General features: G+C 43.4%; 1 protein-coding gene across 3 annotated transcripts in view; it reads left to right on the top strand.

The window, feature by feature from the left end:
- Positions 1-17,885, top strand: part of STXBP5 (syntaxin binding protein 5) — a 641,864-nt gene that overhangs the window by 575,317 nt on the left and 48,662 nt on the right. For all 3 annotated transcript variants that reach the window (XM_077486344.1, XM_077486342.1, XM_077486345.1), the window contains 2 exons: positions 683-922; positions 14,061-14,430. In XM_077486344.1, coding sequence (XP_077342470.1) covers positions 683-922; positions 14,061-14,430 — 610 coding nt within the window. The remainder of the gene's footprint in view (positions 1-682; positions 923-14,060; positions 14,431-17,885) is intronic.

The following is a 17,885-nucleotide window of genomic DNA, read 5'->3' as shown; positions in this document are numbered from 1 at the left end:
GGAGGACAAAAAAAAGAACACGGCCATGGGCAGGAAGCAAAGATTTATGGGAGTAGTGTCCTATAGGGTAGTGGAGGCGGGACTTAACCCACACGTTGCTGCCATGGAGTCTGTCAGGAAACTCTGTTCTAGTGGCATTTTTCTTTTTATGCCTCTGAACGTAACTCTGTTTCAGCCAATGTGACCATGAACTTCACAGCATTTAAATTTGTATTTTTAAAAATGCTCACAAATCTTCTGTAGAAGAGCTTACTGGCGTACTTTAAGCAAACACATGTATATGCACGCATTTGTAAATATACTTCTGGTACATAGAATAAATGAGTATTCTAACCAATGGAGAATGAGTATGCTTCTAAGTGCATTATGCCCATATATGCTCATAAAAATGCTAAATAAGCATTTATGCTTTTATTTTACACTTGACTACTAGCGTTTTGTTTTTTTTGTTTTTTGCACTACTACCAGCACCTGGCAGACAAGATCCAGCATAAATGGGAGAATTTTAATACGATCTTATGCATGCAACCTAATAAATGACATGCTTCTGAAAACTATTTGCTGGTAGCTACAGTTTTGTGTTATGTATCTGACATATTGTTGTGTGAGCACAGCTTTTGTTTATAAGCATGTTTATTGAACAGAACATACTGACAAACCTTTACCTTGTCTGTTATATTAGATGTCCGAGACAATTCCTTCAGCCGATCACGGAGTTCAAGTGTAACCAGCATAGACAAAGAATCACGAGAGGCAATATCCTCTCTTCATTTCTGTGAGTCTTTCACCAGGAAACCTGACATATCTACAGCACCATGTTTATGGGTTGGAACCACGCTAGGTACTGTGTTGGTTATTACTTTAGGCCTGCCACCATCAGGAGAGCAAAGACTTCTTCAGCCTGTTATTGTGTCTCCTAGTGGTAAGTAACCTGTATAAATGTCCTATTTGGGGGTGTGGGGGGGGGGGTCTTCACATACCATGGCATGGCAATGGGCCTAAACTATAAGAATGGCCCTTGCTACATTTTACTTGTGCTGGTTTAATACCTGGAAAACGGGCAATGCCATTGCGATGTGGGCATTGAGTTCTGGTCAGCATTACCTCTGAGGACCCCTAACCCCAGGTAGGCATATTATGCAAATGTCACCACCCAGGACATAGGTCTGGTATGAGACCAGCACAGGTTTGCATTAAAGTAGTATTGGAAGTTTTATAGCAAGTACCCTGGAAAACCCTAAAACCTGATTTCAAATATAGAAAATTTTGGAGCACTCCCCTGGATTTCAGGGGCTCTCATGACTCCCTGCAGATTTTCTGAATAAGGCTCTACCCTTGTGATGCATCCATCTACTTGCTTTATCTACTTTCTGTCAAGTTTTCTTTTCCCTCCTTGTATTCTTTCCACACTTATATACAAAAAAATACTATAAACAGGAAATGTGCAGTATACTGCAGCTAGTACTGGAAATGTACCATTTCCTGTTCACTGGCATTTCGTGAGCTAAACTAAATGGCATTTAGTCTAAGCATAGAAATTGACTATGTAGGTCCACTATGATAATAAAGTGTCTGTGCTTAATTAGGATGTATAGCAGGAGGCAGCTGAAGCTTGCATACAGACACCCTGACCCCATGGTAAAAAGTAGGTCAGCTACACCCTAATGAGAGGTCTGTGATTTTATCAGTTGATATGCATTGCCTTATCGTAATCCAATATTCTAGTGCCATAAGTTTAACACCTTCATATCTTGGGATAAATAATACAAAGTATTGGTTGCATGAAGAGCCTTAAAACGAGCCCACACATGCAGTCTAAATCTGGCCATACACTACATTGGTTTATGTTTTTCCACTCAGCTTGCAGGTTGAATGCAAAAAATTGAACACATTTCTTCATCTACGCTGTACAGCAGCATGACTCCCCGTGCTAAGCTATTGTATTCTGATTTTTCTTTTTTTAAGCTAAAAGATATTGGGACAAAGAGGGCCGACAGGGCCACCCATTAAGCAAACTTAGTGAAATTTGTACAGTGTATGGCCAGTTTAAATCTAGGGAAACAGGGTAGCAATTAATAATGTAGGCCCCTTTGAGCTGATAATGAATACAATATTAATTGACATATAAAATTCAAAGGGAAAACACTGCGCTATAGTTAAAGATAAATAAGGGTCCGCAGCTAACACTCAAACAAAGTTCAGTGGAAGTGGGATAACAAATAGTGTAGCGCTAAATAAGTGAAATAAAAAATGAGATATGAGGAAGTGTCAGTAATGAAGCTGACACTATATCACACATAAATGACAAAATACACAATTACGTGAATAAAAGTACAAATGTTAGTTCACTCAAAACACAGCATATGTGTAGGAGTGTATATATACTGGTAAATATCAGTAACTAAAATGTGAGTCCCAGTGAGATAGTCCACATGTGTTGAGTAGTAGACAACTATTGATGTTAGTCTTCCCAACGGGGAAATCAGATAATCCACAAATCAGATGAAACTGGAAATGACGGCTTGTCTGGGGTAACTTCAAATAATAATTAAACACTCTTACCAGAGAGGGTGGACTCATCTGTCACACGACGGTTGAGTCAACAGCGCTTGTGGTCCAAAATGGTACCAATTGGATATAATGAGTTGATGGTAGTCCAGGTAAGTGGCTCAGCTATCTCCGGATTGGGTAGACTTCCAGTATTGAAGGCTGTAGTCTGCGTCTCTCGGGATGGCAGGGTCCAATTATTCGCATTGGGGTGACACCCCAAATGCAGAGGATGGTCAGCAAATATGGCAAAAAAGGCTCCAAATGGTGCAGGTCAGATAGTAACCATTGGGTTTATTTTTTTTAAAAAGGGGTCATAAAAACCATAACATAATTACGACATGTGATCACAAAAAATAGATTAAAACGTAAAAAACGATCATGTAAAATATAGATTTGTATCTCCAAAACACTGTAAAATATGTGAGTTTAAAATTCAAATTGTGTGTTCTAAAGCTTGTGCCAAGTCTAAACCTACTTGTGGATGTTGGGATTGTATGTATATGCCAACATCTGTCACCTGATTGGAAAGGCTGGGGTTAGTAGCTCTACTTTGAACTCAGATAGATAGTATATAGTTGATGTCTACAATTCAGTAACAGTTCATACTCTGCTGCCATAATGATGATATTCGCCTTCAACGTAGCGGCGTAAAACAGCGGTAGGGGGGCCGTAAGTGGTTAAATAAGTACATCCCACATTAATTGATCTCAGCCCTGATATAGTAAAGCATTGTTGGGGAGACCATAACATTGAGTTATAACCGTGTAGGAGTCGCAACAGTATTTTTTAGTCAGTGAGGGAAAAGAGGGTAGGTGAGTGTCCCTCTAGCTTCCCCAAACGAGATCACGCTGTGGATGGGGGAGCCTTGACCACCTTGACTATTTAACACTGCCATGGGTCTCCGCCTAAGAAAAAATTAGGGTGGAAGTATTTGGGGCTGATAAATATCTTAGGGCATCATGGAATTATTTCTATGTAATACAAGTCATTGAACTGTACTGAGGCCTGGAACAAGAGTATAAATATAGCCGATAAGGAGTGCCGTTAGATAATCCGCAGAGACTGAGCTCATAAACAGAGATTCCATCTGTACACCAGCATGCAATTAAAGAGGTAGAAACTAGCTATGTCATGTAGTTCTAGCTATGGCCCGGAAGAGGATGGGCAAGAGGAAAGAATAAGGAGATGTAGTTCTAGAGAGGGGGAAGTGTGGTGAGACACTGGGTGGGATGAGGTGGGATAGATGGGTCACCTAGAGGTAAGACCATTAATAGGAGTCGTCTCCAGGGTATAGAGGTACAGTATATGACATTATTTAGCCCAGGGTGCCCAGATGAGTTTGAAAACATGGAGCTTGTCTTGTATAATACTTACTGTTTCTCCTGTGCCATAATCCAGGAGATTTTATGCTTCACTGTCGAGATTGAGAAACATTGTTTTTTTTTCCAATGTGATGCTATAGTAATTTTGGTTGCTAAAAGGATGAAGAAGATCAGCACTTGTGTATCTACATTCTCCACCTTGAGGTTAACCAATGCTATGTCTGGGGTTTGGGGAACCTGAGTATTCGTTACCTTGCGTATTAGAGAGAAGTTTATTTCAAAGGCTTCGTAGGCAGGTCCACCATATGTGGAACATAGTGCCCATGTGGTGGCAGTCTCTAAAACACAACTGGGAAGCATCTGAGTAGATTTTAGGGAGGAGATAAGGAACCCTATACCAGCGTGTAAATATTTTGAAGCTGGCCTCAATCAAGGAAATGTTTAATATACCTTTGAAGGAGCATTGGAAGCAGACATTCCATTTTTCACGTTCCCATTCTATATTGAGGTAATTTTCCCATGGTTGGACATAGGAAGGCTTGGGCAGATGAAGCTAATGAAGAGTAAATGATGGATATCCCCCCCCCCCTTCCGATCACCATGATTTATAAGCTGCGACCCTGGGAGGATCTGGCTTATTAGGCCAGATAGATTGAAGAAAATTGAGAATTTGTGTGTATCTGAGCCTTTCTGAAGTAGGAATCTCCACTTTGCTTATGCAATATCCAAGTGAAATGGGGCCTGTAGAAGTGAAGAAGTTCCCTATTCTAATTAAACCTTTGTTGAGCCACCAACTAAAAGCCAGGATGTTCATTCCTGGGGGAAAATTGGGATTGTGGAACAAATGTGTTAGAGGGCGTAGGGCTGAGATTAATAAGGGATGTTTGTGAATCCGGTCACACAGGGCCAGTGAGTGGGACAGGATAGGAGGTCTGAGTTTTGTGGGGGGACGACAGTAGAAAATCGATTTGTGTGATGGGGGCCAGCTTGCCTCTCCATTGACACCCAGTCGGTTTGCGAGTCCCGTGAGTGTGCGATGGAGAACTGGGCAAGTTGAGCTGCTTGGTAGTACCACCAAATATTGGGTAAGTCCTCCTTGAATGTTAAGTCTGAACAGGATATTTTTAGAGCATCTTCTGCCCTTTTGGATTGGAAATTCAGCAGCTGTGATTTCCTAGTCTGGATGGGTATGGATCTGAAAAGGTATAATAGGCGTGGGAGGAGTGTCATTTTGATAGTGTTAATGCGGCCTAGCCAGGAAAGGTTATGTTTAGACCATGTAGAGAGGTCTGAAGACAGTTTGTGGAGCATAGACTGTTAGAGGAGTATAATGAGTCTATCTTGGAAGTTAAATTGATGCCTAAATACGGGATATAGGAGAAGCACCGGGTAAATGGGAAGTGGTCGTGTAAACTATCACGTAAACTATCACGTAAATTGGAGGGAACTGTGATGTTTAACCGCTTGCCGACTAGCCACCACAGTTGTACTGCGGCAACATGGCTCGGCTGAGCGAATCGTCATGTTACATTGCTTCTTTTTGTGGCCACTGGGGGGCGTGCTCGTCCCCAGAGCCGATGCACCGGGCTCCCGCGATCGCTCATGACATGGAGAGAACCGGGATCTCTGTGTGGAGAAGAGACAGATCGTGTGTTTATACAAAGTATAAACGCTGATTTATCTCTTCCCCTAGCAAGTCCCATCCCCCCTTCAGTTAGAACACATAGCAGGGAACACAGTTAACCCCTTGATCGCTCCATAGTGTTAACCCATTCACTGCCAGTGACATTTTTACAGTAATCAGTGCCTTTTTATAGCACTAATCGCTGTATAAATGCCAATGGTCCCAAAAATATGTCAAAATTGTCCGATGTGTCCGCCATAATGTCGCACTAAAAATCGCAGATCGTCGCCATTACTAGTAAAAAAAAAAAAAAAATAATAAAAATGCTATAAATCTATACTCTATTTTGTAGACTCTATAACTTTTGCGCAAACCAATCAATATACTTTTATTGTGATTTTTTATTACCCAAAATATGTAGAAGAATACATATTGGCCTAAACTGAGAAAAAAAATATTTTTTTTTAAAATGGGGATATTTATTGTAGCAAAAAGTACAAAATATTGTGTTTTTTTTTAATTCAAAATTGTTGATATTTTTTGCACTATAAACAAAAAACTGCAGAGGTGATCAAATACCACTAAAAGAAAGCTCTATTTGTGGGGAAAAAATGACGTCAATTTTGTTTGGGTACAACGCCGCACGACCGCGCAATTGTCAGTTAAAGTGACGTAGTGCTGAATCGCAAACAATGGCCTGGTCATTCAGCAGCCAAATCTTCCGGGGCCGTAGCGGTTAATGCCAAGGATTTTGATACATTAACCCGAAGAACGGAAGCATTTCCAAATTTTTTAAGTAAAGAGAAAATGTTGGTAGTCGATCAGGGGGAGATGACAAATAATAGGAGATTGTCTGCGAATGAACAAAGCACATTTGTGCTCTCTGGGTCCACAGAGTACTCCCTTAATGTCAGGGTGGGTTATGATCGCGATGGCCAAGGTCTTGATAGCTATAGCAAATAGGAGGGGTGAGACTGGGCTTTTTTGCCTGGTGCCTTTTTCAATGTTACGGGGTTCTGAGTAGCAACCCTAGAGTCTTACCTGAGCGCTTGGGTTAGAGTACAGAGAGCAGAGTGTTCCTAGAAAATTGGGGCCGAAGCCTCATCTCTCCAGCACATTAAACAAGTAAGGCCATGTGACTGTGTGAAAGGCCTTTTGGAGGTTGACTGAAAGCAAAAAGCCTTCCTGAGGAGGACCGCCATCCCATTGGGATTTAAGTAGATGATGTCTATGGCCCTTCTTATATGGTCAGGTCCCTGTATCCCCAGAATAAAGCCCACCTGGTCCTTATGGACACATTGAGCAATACATGATGATAGTCTATTAGCCAATATTTTTGTAAATTTTTAGGTCATTGTTAATTAACCACTTGACCACTGGGCGCTTAAACCCCTTCCTAACCAGACCAATTTTCAGCTTTTGGTGCTCTCACACTTTGAATGACAATTACTCAGTCATGCAACACTGTACCCATATGAAATGTTGCCCTTTTCTTTTTCACACAAATAGAGCTTTCTTTTGGTGGTATTTAATGCCCGCTGGGCTTTTTATTTTTTGCGCTATAAATCAAAAAAGAAATTTGGTAAAAAAAAAAATCTTTGTTTCTGTTAAATGTATTGGTGAGTGTTGTCAGCGTGTTGGCAGTGTTGCACAGTATGGGCAGAGTACTGCAGAGTATTGTCACAGAGCAGCGCTGTGGGCACTACACATCCAGCCCACAGCATTGCTGCAGTCTCTCCCCCTCTCCCCTCGCACTGTACCAATCGTTACAGAGAGGGGAGGGAGGAATCGGCATCAAGATATGACGCTGGTTTGTTTACAAGCGATCGTTCCGTCAATTGACTGATCGATCACATGGTAAATTGCCGCTACAAGTCTTCCGGACCAGGCGTTCCCTTTTGAGGTGAGAAGTGGTTTGTATAATCTTCCCTCTTCCCTCAGCTTACAAGGTTTCTGGCGATATGGAATCCTTGTAGTTTTGTTTGGAAAAATTCCTGAATGTCCTTTGTGAGGATTAAGCATTGAACTGGATCACTTAAAAGAGCTTCATTGAGGCGCCATGTACATTTTTTTTTATTAGAGTTGGGCATTTGTTTTAAGAGTAAAAGGACCATAGAGTGGTCAGATAAGGGTGTATCCCTAATGATAGCTTTTGTGGCAAGTGGTATGTTGTAGGATTGAAGAAAGATGTGGCCTGTCCTAGAAGTTGATATAGTCTTTAATCCGGGGATTAAGTTCCCTCCCAGATGTCTATAAGGCCCAAGGAACACTGCGTGGAGGCCCTTTAGTCCGAGGGAGACCATTTTCTGATTTTTCCAGTGAGTGGTCAAAAGCAAGATTTGTTTCTCTTCCCAAAATTATCTTCCCCTCCTAGATGTGGACCAAGTGTAGACATCATGGAGGAGAAGGTTGCTTGACCATTATTTGGAATATAATAGGAAACAAGCTACTGAGTTGTAACGTCTATGAAATCTTATTATCTACCTGCAGGGTCTCTGATGTTATGCAAAGGGGAGCATTTAAGGTTTTTAGAAAAGCATATGGCTACACCTTTTGTTTTGTTCCCTGCATTAGAGAGATAGAACTGGGGGTAGTTGCTATGTAAGAAGGAGGGATTATAGGTGGAAGGGAAATGGGTTTCTTGTAGCAAAAGGATATCAATCTTGTGGTTGAGTCTGAATAGTTTCCGTCTTTTAACTGGAGAATTAATCCCTTGAATGCTGTGGGTGGCTAGACAGAGGGGAGCAGAAATTATTCTGTCAGCATGCATGGATCAGAGAGTGGGATAAAGGCATCAATAATTGGGGATCTTACCCTGACCCGTGGAGGTGGGTGTTGGTTCTTAACATCTTCTGTCCGAAGCTTCCAAGAACGTAGGTCAGATTGTGGAGATGAGCCTTAAGGTGACCCGTGAAAAGAGGAGGGGTGATGCAGACATTTCCTGAGAAGAGAAGACATGGCAAGTGAAAAACATGGAACAGAAAAACATAACAAAAGCGACAAAAAGAAAACCCCCAACCCCTTTGTAAGAAGAAGGTAGTGTCCCTCTAACTGCAAATCTTTTCCCAAAAAACATCCCCAAATGTAGGGGGGTGTTGAACAGTCACTGAATGGTAGGTAAACTCCACTCTGGGACAATTGGAGGTGTAGTGCATCCGCTCCAGCCTCCCCGCCAACTAAAACCTAGAAATAAAGGTAGAAACTTGAATCTGGGTGCAGTAAAAAGCAAGAAAAAAAAACATGAGCGTGGTGGAAGCAAGAACCACTACTTGGGAGTTTCTGCCCCCATCCCCCCCCCCCATGAAAATAACAGGAGGAGGGAGAAACCCACAGCAGGTTAATCGGCTACATTTTCACAAGTTAGGATAGACTGTCTTTGAAGTCTCTGAGATCCTGGAGGGAAAGATATTACCATCCCTTTTTGAAGTGTGATGGCGGGTAAAAAAAAGAGGGGGGAAATTAAACCGGACAGGTCCTTGGATGCATGGTAGAAGAAGGTCTTGTTGGCATTCAGAACATGTAACAGCCGATCAGAGCTATTGTTGTGGTTAACATGCTCATTTGTCATAGGAGTAATAGGTAAAGTGGGCCAAAACAGGTTTGACTCATGGTGGAAAAAGGGCTGAATGACCAACTTTTCTAGAGCTTGGTGGGCAAAATCCTAGGAGTTGATGAAGCATTCAGTAAGATCTGCATGGGGGGGGGTGATAGGCTTTGGATCTCTTTGCTTGCTGTTTATGCCACATAGGCTTGCTAGGGCTTGTGGGTGGAGGCCTCTTTGAGATGGAGCCTCTGGGGTTCGATGAGGTTGCTGGTATCTGGGAGATGAAACCCATTTGCAGAAGCAGACGCTTTCCATCCGCAAAGGTTGAGAAACCTGTAGGATTTGTTCATGTGAACAATGTTTAAGCAGAAAAGGAAAGACCATCTATAGGTGATAGATTTTTGTGACAGCATCTGGAGAAGAGGTTTCAAAGATCTTCTTTTTTGTATTGTGTAGGATGACAAGTCTGCAAATATTTGAATAGGATGTCCTTGTATAGCAAGGTTTTCAGTTTCCCGAGCTCGCTGCATAACTTCTTCCTTATCCTTGTAAAAATGTGGTTTTACAATGTCTCTGGGTAAGCCATTTTGACGTGGGGGTTGAAGAGCCCTATGGGCACAATCCATTTCCAGGCGATGATCGGGGGTGTCTAGAGTTAAAATTTTAATGAACATGCGGACGATCTTGTCAGTGTCCTGACAAGATCGTCCGCACCTGCCATTTGGGTGGGGGGGTCCTTGGGACCTCTGTAGTCTGTTTAGAGTGAGGCTGGGAAGATTCAAGTCATTTTGTGGCTTTGGCAGAGAGAGCTGGCTAGAGCGGAGCAGAGCTCTCAGAACATGCGACTGTCTGTGGAGCTGCCACACATGCGCCTCCGCGAGCCACACTTTTTACATTCCTTGGAACAAAAGAAATATATAAAGTTGTATAATAGAAAAAGAGAAGGTTTGCTATGTTGTTATAGGGAAGTAAAATGTGTATTCTGCGATCAACTAACTAGGAAATATAACCAGCTGTAATTACTTAACAAGCAGATAAGATGATTAAAGTAAAAAATGTAGTGCTAAAAATCACCATCTCAACAGCATAAATAAATTCAGCAGTGATATGAGAAATTGTGTAATAGCGCTAAAAATATGCAACACAAATGTGTATGTGAATAATCATGTATAGTACAGGAGCAAAGCCCATCCACCCTAAATAGATGATTCCGGTCCAGTAATCAGCTCCACAAGGAAGCACAACATTCATTTATCTGCAGATATACACTCACCGGCCACTTTATTAGGTACACCTTGCTAGTACTTAGTACCCTTTTTTGAGGGCAGGGACTGATCTGAATGTACAATATATATCTAAAGTGCTGCGTAAATTGTCGTCTTGACCACGTCTAGATGCATCGAGTTGCTGCCATGTTCTTGGCCAATTAGCAATTTGTGTTACCAAGCAATTGAACAGGTGTACCTAATAATAAAGTGGCAGGTGAGTGTATAACAAAAGTGTAATGCAACGTAAAGCTCATTTCATTAAGTGCAGATCTACATATATCAAAGAAATCTCTAATTTACTGCCTTGTGCTACTCGCTTATATCTATCACCAAATAACCTTATATAATTAAAGTAAAATTTAATACAATACTAAACAATCATTTTTATTTAAAATTGGCAACAAATCAACTCACAATGCTGGTACACTATAAAGCTGTACACTTCAGTAAAATTGCTTATTATTATTATTATACATGATTTATAAAGTGCCAACAGTTTACTTAGCACTTTACAATATCCAAAAACAGATAGTACAGTTACAATGCAATAAAACACAAGAGGGTTAAAGGAGCCCTGCTCATATGAGCTTACAATCTAATAGGGTGGGGCATGTGGTACAAAAGGTTGTAACTGGGGGGCGATGAGCTGATTGAAGTAATAAAACCTTAGTTTGCAGTGTGATGGGCTTCCCTAAAGAGATGAGTTTTTAGGCACCGTCTAAGGCAGCCAGAGTAGGAGATAGCCAGACAGCTTGAGGTAGAGAGTTCCAGAGGATGGGAGAGGCTCTGAAAAAGTCCTGGAGACGAGTATAGGAGGAGGAGATGAGGGAGCTTGAGAGCATGAGGTCTTGGGAGGAGCAGAGATGACTGTGTGATATTTGGAGACAAGATTGGTAATGTAGTTCGGGGCGGAGTTGTGAATATCTTTGTATGTCTTTTGTATGTTGTTGTTAGCATTTGAATTTAATTTGAGGGGTGATTGGAAGCCAGTGTAGGGATTGGCAGAGAGGGGGGGGGGGGGCAGACATTGAGTGGTTGATAAGGTGGTGACTCTGGCAGCAGCATTTAATGATTGGATTTGGGGCTGAAAGGACAGGTCAGAGTTTAGGATTACACCTAGTACCCTGGCATGAGGGGAGGGATTGATGGTTGCATTATTGATCTTGATGGAAAAGTCATGGAGGGGGCCACAGGCAGAGGAGAATATCATCAGCTCGATTTTAGAGAGATTCCGTTTAAGGAAGTGGTGCGACATCCATGCCAATATGTCAAGTTAGTAATGTGAGAGGAGACTGAAGGAGTGAGGTGAGGAGTAGTGAGATAGATTTGGGTGTCATCGGCGTAGGGATGGTATTGGAAGCCGTGGGAGGTTATCGAGTGACCAAGGGAGGTGTAGATAGAGAAAAAGGGTCCAAGAATAGAGCCTTGGGGGACCCCTAAAGAAAGAGGAAACGGAGAGGAGGAGACAAGAATAGTAGGTAACACTAAAGGAGCAATGTGATAGGTAGGAAGAGAACCATGATAGAGCAGAATCTTGGAGGCCAAGGGAATGAAGTTTATTGAAAAGGAGCGTGTGGTTGATGGTATCAAAGGCCGCAGAGAGTTCTTGTAGTATGGAGTAGTGCCCATTGGATCTAGCAGTAAATTTAAGACTGATGAGAGACATCACCTCTCATACAGCATTGTGAACATGTACTTCTGGGTTTGTTCGTGACCTCACTGGCTCCTCCCCGATGCACTTCGTTGGGAAGTATTGGATGTGGGAACACATAGTGTTTAGCGGCAACACTTTTTTTGGTATAGGTTTTTGGTTGTCGTCTTTTGATGTATTTTTAGTGGTGGTAGCACAGAGGATTCATACAAACATTGGTCAACATTCACTTATATAAACTTTTGTAGTAATGGTCATATAAAGTGAAAAAAAGACCATCCACCCAAAAATGATTCAAATCAGTTTCCACAAGGTAGTTACACTTAGGCTAAAAAAAGACACACGTCTGTTTAGTTCAACCAATAAAAGTGCAGCCAGGTGTTTTCACTTTCAGTGATTTCTACGTGCACAAGGTCCTAGGCCTCCATACACCCACAGTGATTAACACAATCCATGTTTAAAGGGGTTGTAAAGTAAAAAATTTTATTTTTTTAAAATAACAAACATGTCATACTTACCTCCACTGTGCAGCTCGTTTTGCACAGAGTGGCCCCGAACCTGCTCTTCTGGGGTCCCTCGGCGGCTGTCTCTGCTTCCTCCCGCAGGTGCTTCTCACGTTAATGCGAGCTCCCTCGCATTGGTGAGAAGCACTGCGGGCGCGCTCCCGTGATACAGCCGGCGGCTATAGCCGCTCGCTGTATCACAAGGCCCCTCCCCCCGGCGTGCTGCGTCATTGGATGTGATTGACAGCAGCGCGAGCCAATGGCTGCGCTGCTTTCAATCCATCCACTCCAGCCAATCAGCGGCCAGGCTGAGCGGCGAAGAGGACGGCGGGGGCGAGCGCGGGATTTTCGAGGGGTCAGGTAAGTAAAACGGGGGGACTGGGGGCGCCGGCAGTGTGAGATGTTTTTTCACCTTAATGCATAGAATGCATTAAGGTGAAAAAACATTTACCTTTACAACCCCTTTAATTAAGATGGTCCCATAACACTGATTAAAAGCTCCACAGGCTGACCCGAGTTCACTTCTTCCTTCCAGAAAGGGAGGGAAACTCCATTGTAAAAAGTTTCTTTATTTAATTTAACTTTTTTAACTTAATCCATACAAAAAATAAATAAAATCACATCGCCGGCGCAAACTCCCTAATATAGTACATGTGGCCACCTCAAGTATGTTGACCTCGCATTGCAAGTTCTGTCTGGCACATGTTATAAAGACCATCTAAAAAATATTAATTGTGCCCAAGTAGCACCCTGAAAAATATAATATCTCCTGCAAATAGTGTATTTTCTGTCATGTTAGTGTGCCTAGGCATGCCTTGTACCTATAACCTCATGCTTGTATGCTGCAGTATGAGTAGGGTTGCCCCCCTCATCCCTTTAAACCGAAACACATATGAATTACACAGGTTCTGAGGCTAATTTAATGGAGATAAAGGCACTGAGTGAGTTTAATACCTTAATCAGCCACAGAACCTGTGTAATTAATATGTGTTTGAGTTTAAAGGCATAGGGTACCAACCGTGTGTGTGTGATCGAAGGCACTGCTGTCTCTGACAGAGGAGATTTGTAGGTAAACTTGGTGATGTTGCTACTGTGCTTCTCACTGATCATCTAGGTATGCAAAGTTCTACCCCATTAAGGTGGCCACCTCCACACAGACACGGTACGAAACATGGTTTGTAAGTCGCTCATGGGGAAATGATCAGATGCGGGAAGACCAGTCAGTAGAAGACTTGTCTTTTTACCTCTTTTTAGGCACAAAGTTCAGTTCCTCAAAGTATTTTTTGTTTTTTTATCCACATTTTTAAACGCTTTTGCTTTTATAGACTACCAGAGCTCACCACTTCTGAAAATTCTAGTTTCCAAAACATAACTTTGTGAGTGCCTGATCTTGGAATATCATAAAAGAAGTGAATCTGATCTGCATATTTGTTGTGGGTCAGTGCTTTACAAAGCGTCGGTCACTAGACCAGCATGATCACCAGACAACTTGTATTTTGCAAATTTAGAACTGTGTTAGAATGAAATCTGTGGCATGAGCAACTTGTTTGACATTGTTGAAGTTCAGTGGCATCTTCTTTTCTTTTTTTTCTTTGCAGGAACAATACTACGGTTAAAGGGCGCAATCTTAAGAATGGCAGTTTTGGATTCTCAAGGAGTTATAATTCCACCAGCATATGAACCTTGGAGGGAACCCAACGCACCTGAAGATAAGGATGATAAGGAGCGATTGAAAAAACGGAGGCCAGTTTCAGTGTCGCCCTCCTCGTCTCAGGAAATCATTGAAAACCAATATGCAGTGATATGTTCTGAAAAGCAGGCAAAAGTGATCTCACTGCCCTCCCAGAACTGCATTTATAAACACAACATAACAGAGACTTCTTTTATCCTCCGTGGAGATATAGTGTCACTGAGTAATAGTACCTGCCTTGCATGTTTCTGTGCCAATGGACACATTATGACTTTTAGGTAAGGGAAACCAACCTTAACATTTCTATGTAGCAGGATTCACATGTAGGCTAGTAGTAGGCAACAGCTCTATTTATATATATTTTTTTATTAACAAGAAGCTTTAACACCTTCAAAATCGTTATATAAACGTTCTCCAGCATGAATCCCCATACTTGAAATACTCTCATAAACCTCTCCTGTGTAAAAGCCACCAGATGACCCTTCTTGCTGCTGGTGGCTCCCAATTCTGGACAGCTTGAGTCCACACTGATGGGGAGAATCTGGTTATCAATTATGTGATCTCTATGCCTTAGTAGTCACATGCAGGCTGGAGGCTTCATTGAGAAAATAAAAGCTTTAGGCTAGCAGATGAACAATTCAACCTTCAAGCTGAAATGGTATGTCAAGTGCAATATGTTTAAAGTGGCACTAAACGAAATTCTAAAATATCAAGTATATCATGGCTCTTTTTCTCTTACCATTGTTTTCAAGCTTATTTTTGTTATGTGCACGTTTCCTTTTCTCCACTCGGAGAATAGGACAGCATTCTCCCAGCACAGAGACCAGGGTCTCGCCATACTAATGATCCGAACTCAAGATTCCAGATCACCTGATCACTCTGATAGCCTCTGGCTATCAGAGTGATCAGTCATTGTGAAGCCCGCTCCTGTGTTTTCTTTCTCTGTGAATGGAAAGAAATACCTAGATCAAGGTTTGATCTAGGTCAGTGCCAGGGTTAGTGTTTGGGTCAAAGGTCAGGGGCAGGATTTTTTTTTTTTTGTGTCTGTGTTTTAGGTAGGGAAAAAAAGAAAAATATGCACTATTGTTTTTAGCCTGTACTACGGGGTATATTCAACAACTAACATACACATATGGTATCGCTGCGATCATCAGGAGCAGGAGAATTTAATTTGGGTTTTTCTTTGGTAGAAGGTTATGTATGTACCAAGCAATATACAGCTAAATTTAAAAAGATTTTCTCTTTCGTTCATTGATGGACACAGCATCTTCATCTTGACCTTAGAGTTATATCACCCCTTCAGGAAAGGACTAGGCGGAACATGTTAAAAACAGCAAAACTGCACAGTACCCAGGGGGCGTTCCTACTGGCTATAACCCCTCACACTGCATCCAGCAGCTCGTTTTTTTTCTGCCTAGTGAATGACCTCGCTCCCATTGGGATCATTGGTCCTGGCAATTTTTTCCTTTTTCTGCATTTTTGATTCCTGTGATCTACAATCAACAACCCGGCTGGTTGACAAGCTGGATAATATAGATCCTGGTAGTCTCCCCAGCCTGGCCATTGAGCGTGATCAGACCTTGGCTAAGCACTGGGTCGCCCACGTCATGCCCCGTCTGATCCAGGGGTGGCCGGTGAGCTATATTCTCTGGGGCACACATATGACCGGGCTACTGCTGTCCGTGTCACAGTGTGGCGTGGTTGACAGCCACCCCGTACTACTCGGGTGATGGGTCTGTCCGTGGCATGCGTCCAGCTGTCCCTGCAGGAGGGGTAAGTATGGTTCCACCTGACTCGGCAGGATGGAGCAGCTGGGCATTCCCTGGGAGGTTGACTAGGGGGATCTCTCACTCCTTTTCTTCTCTCCCTGTCCCTTTCCCTCCTCCCCATGCTATGGGAAGCTGTGTGACTGGGCATATGGGGGTGCGATGCACGTACCTGGTCGGGGGTCCTCCAGGAGGGGCTCCAAGTCCTGGCAGGGGGCTGCGCTGGGTGTCGAGGGTCTGCTCTTCCTCTTTCCTGAGGCCACAGACAGTTTTTTCCATTTTGGCCATTTTTCCAGCGCCCTCTGATGTTTTTTGCTGAGGCGGCCATTTTCTAGTAGCCTCAGCTTGTTTTGCCTCTAGCACTGGGTGACTGTTTCTAGATCAGCGTGATTTTTACACATAACACCTCGTGGCTGACACAGGGGAGAGCGGACAGCAGCAGCACAGCGTGGTACCTGGGGCCGGGTGGTGAGTCATTCGGGGGGCCCCTCAGTCTGTAGCAGCTAGGAGCTAGGTGTGACTTGCCTTAAGTCCCTAAGTGGTGACAGGCAAGTGTGGGTCAGCATGGCATCAGAAGCTGTCGCTTCTTCATCGGACACCCCTGTTATGGCAACCGGTTCCTCTGGACCTGCGGTGCCTATGGACGCTCTGTCGGCGGTCCTGGATTCCTTTGTTGCCAGGGTGGAAGTGACGTGCGGATGCAAGGGGGGGTTAAAAACACCCCGTCGTCTTCTGGGGAAAGCTCTGATTCAGACTTGGGTCCCGCTATGGCAGGCGGCCCCTGTTCTGACTTTTCAGAGGATGCAGGCCAGGACCATTCGGACAGTGAGAAGGACTCCCTGTCCAGGTCAGTGCAGGAAAAAGAGTTTGTAGGAGCACTTATCACAGCGGTGTGGGTTACCCTAAAGATGGAGGATATGGCGGGGGCATAGAGGTGTCGGTCCCTTTCGGGTCCCACAAGTTGGCCCACACAGCTAAGGTGTTTCCTTACCTAACTTATTTTAATACGTTTATTTACAAGGAGTGGGGAAGCCCCCGAAAACGCATGGCGGTGCATTACCCCTTCGAGGAGAGTTTCCTAAAGAAATGGACATCTCCTCCGATTGTTGACCCCTCTGGTATCCAGGTTAAATAAGGTAACCACGATTCTGGTGGAAGGGACCCCTGCTTTTTGCAGGGCCTTAAGTATGTCTGTGATGTGGCCTTAGATATGGCCCCCTTGCTCTCTAGAGCCTCAGTATCAGATGTGGTGCTGATCTGCGGACCAGGCATCTAAGAAAACACTGGTGCATTTGCCCTTCCAGGGAGAGAGGCTGTTTGGAGCCTCGCTGGATGACATTATTAAGAATGTCACTGGGGGTAAGAGTACATTGCTCCCACAGTCCAGGGAAAGGTAAGGAGACATGCCGTAGGCAAGGGCCCTCCTTTTCCGCTCAGAAGTGGATTTTTCGTTCGCCCGGTTTGGCAGGTACATGTTCCAAATCCGACAAGGTGCCCACTGAGGGACAAAAGCGTCCCTGGTTTCCCAAGCCAAACAAGCCTGCAAACAAATCTGTTGTCGCATGAAGGTTTGCCCCCACCTGATTCTCAGATGGGAGGGTTGCATTTGGGAGTTTACAGCTCTGTGGACCTCCCTACTTCCCTGACCAGTGGGTCTGTGAACTGGTTTCATCAGGATACAAGATTTCTTTCTTTCTTGTCCGCCAAACAGATTTTTTTTTTTTCCCTCCAACCTTCACCTTCTTCCGGCTCATCTGGAAGCCTTATCCGGGGCAGTACAGGACCTGCTGCTGCACGGGATGATAGTGCCTGTGCCGATGCTGGAAAGGTTTCAGGGTTTCTACTCCAATCTGTTTGTAGTTCCAAAGAAGGAAGGGGTCCGTCCGGTCCTGGATCTCAAGGCCTTCAACAGCTTTGTGAAAGTACAAAGGTTAAGGATGGAATCAGTTCGTTCCGTGGTCACTGCA

Source organism: Lithobates pipiens, unplaced genomic scaffold (assembly GCF_037356315.1).
Source record: "Lithobates pipiens isolate NorthernLeopardFrog02 unplaced genomic scaffold, aLitPip1_a1.2 Scaffold_18, whole genome shotgun sequence".
In the NCBI taxonomy this organism is placed as follows: Eukaryota; Metazoa; Chordata; class Amphibia; order Anura; family Ranidae; genus Lithobates; species Lithobates pipiens.
The sequence above is the reverse complement of the archived record's forward strand: the minus strand, read 5'-3'. Positions and strand labels throughout refer to the sequence as shown.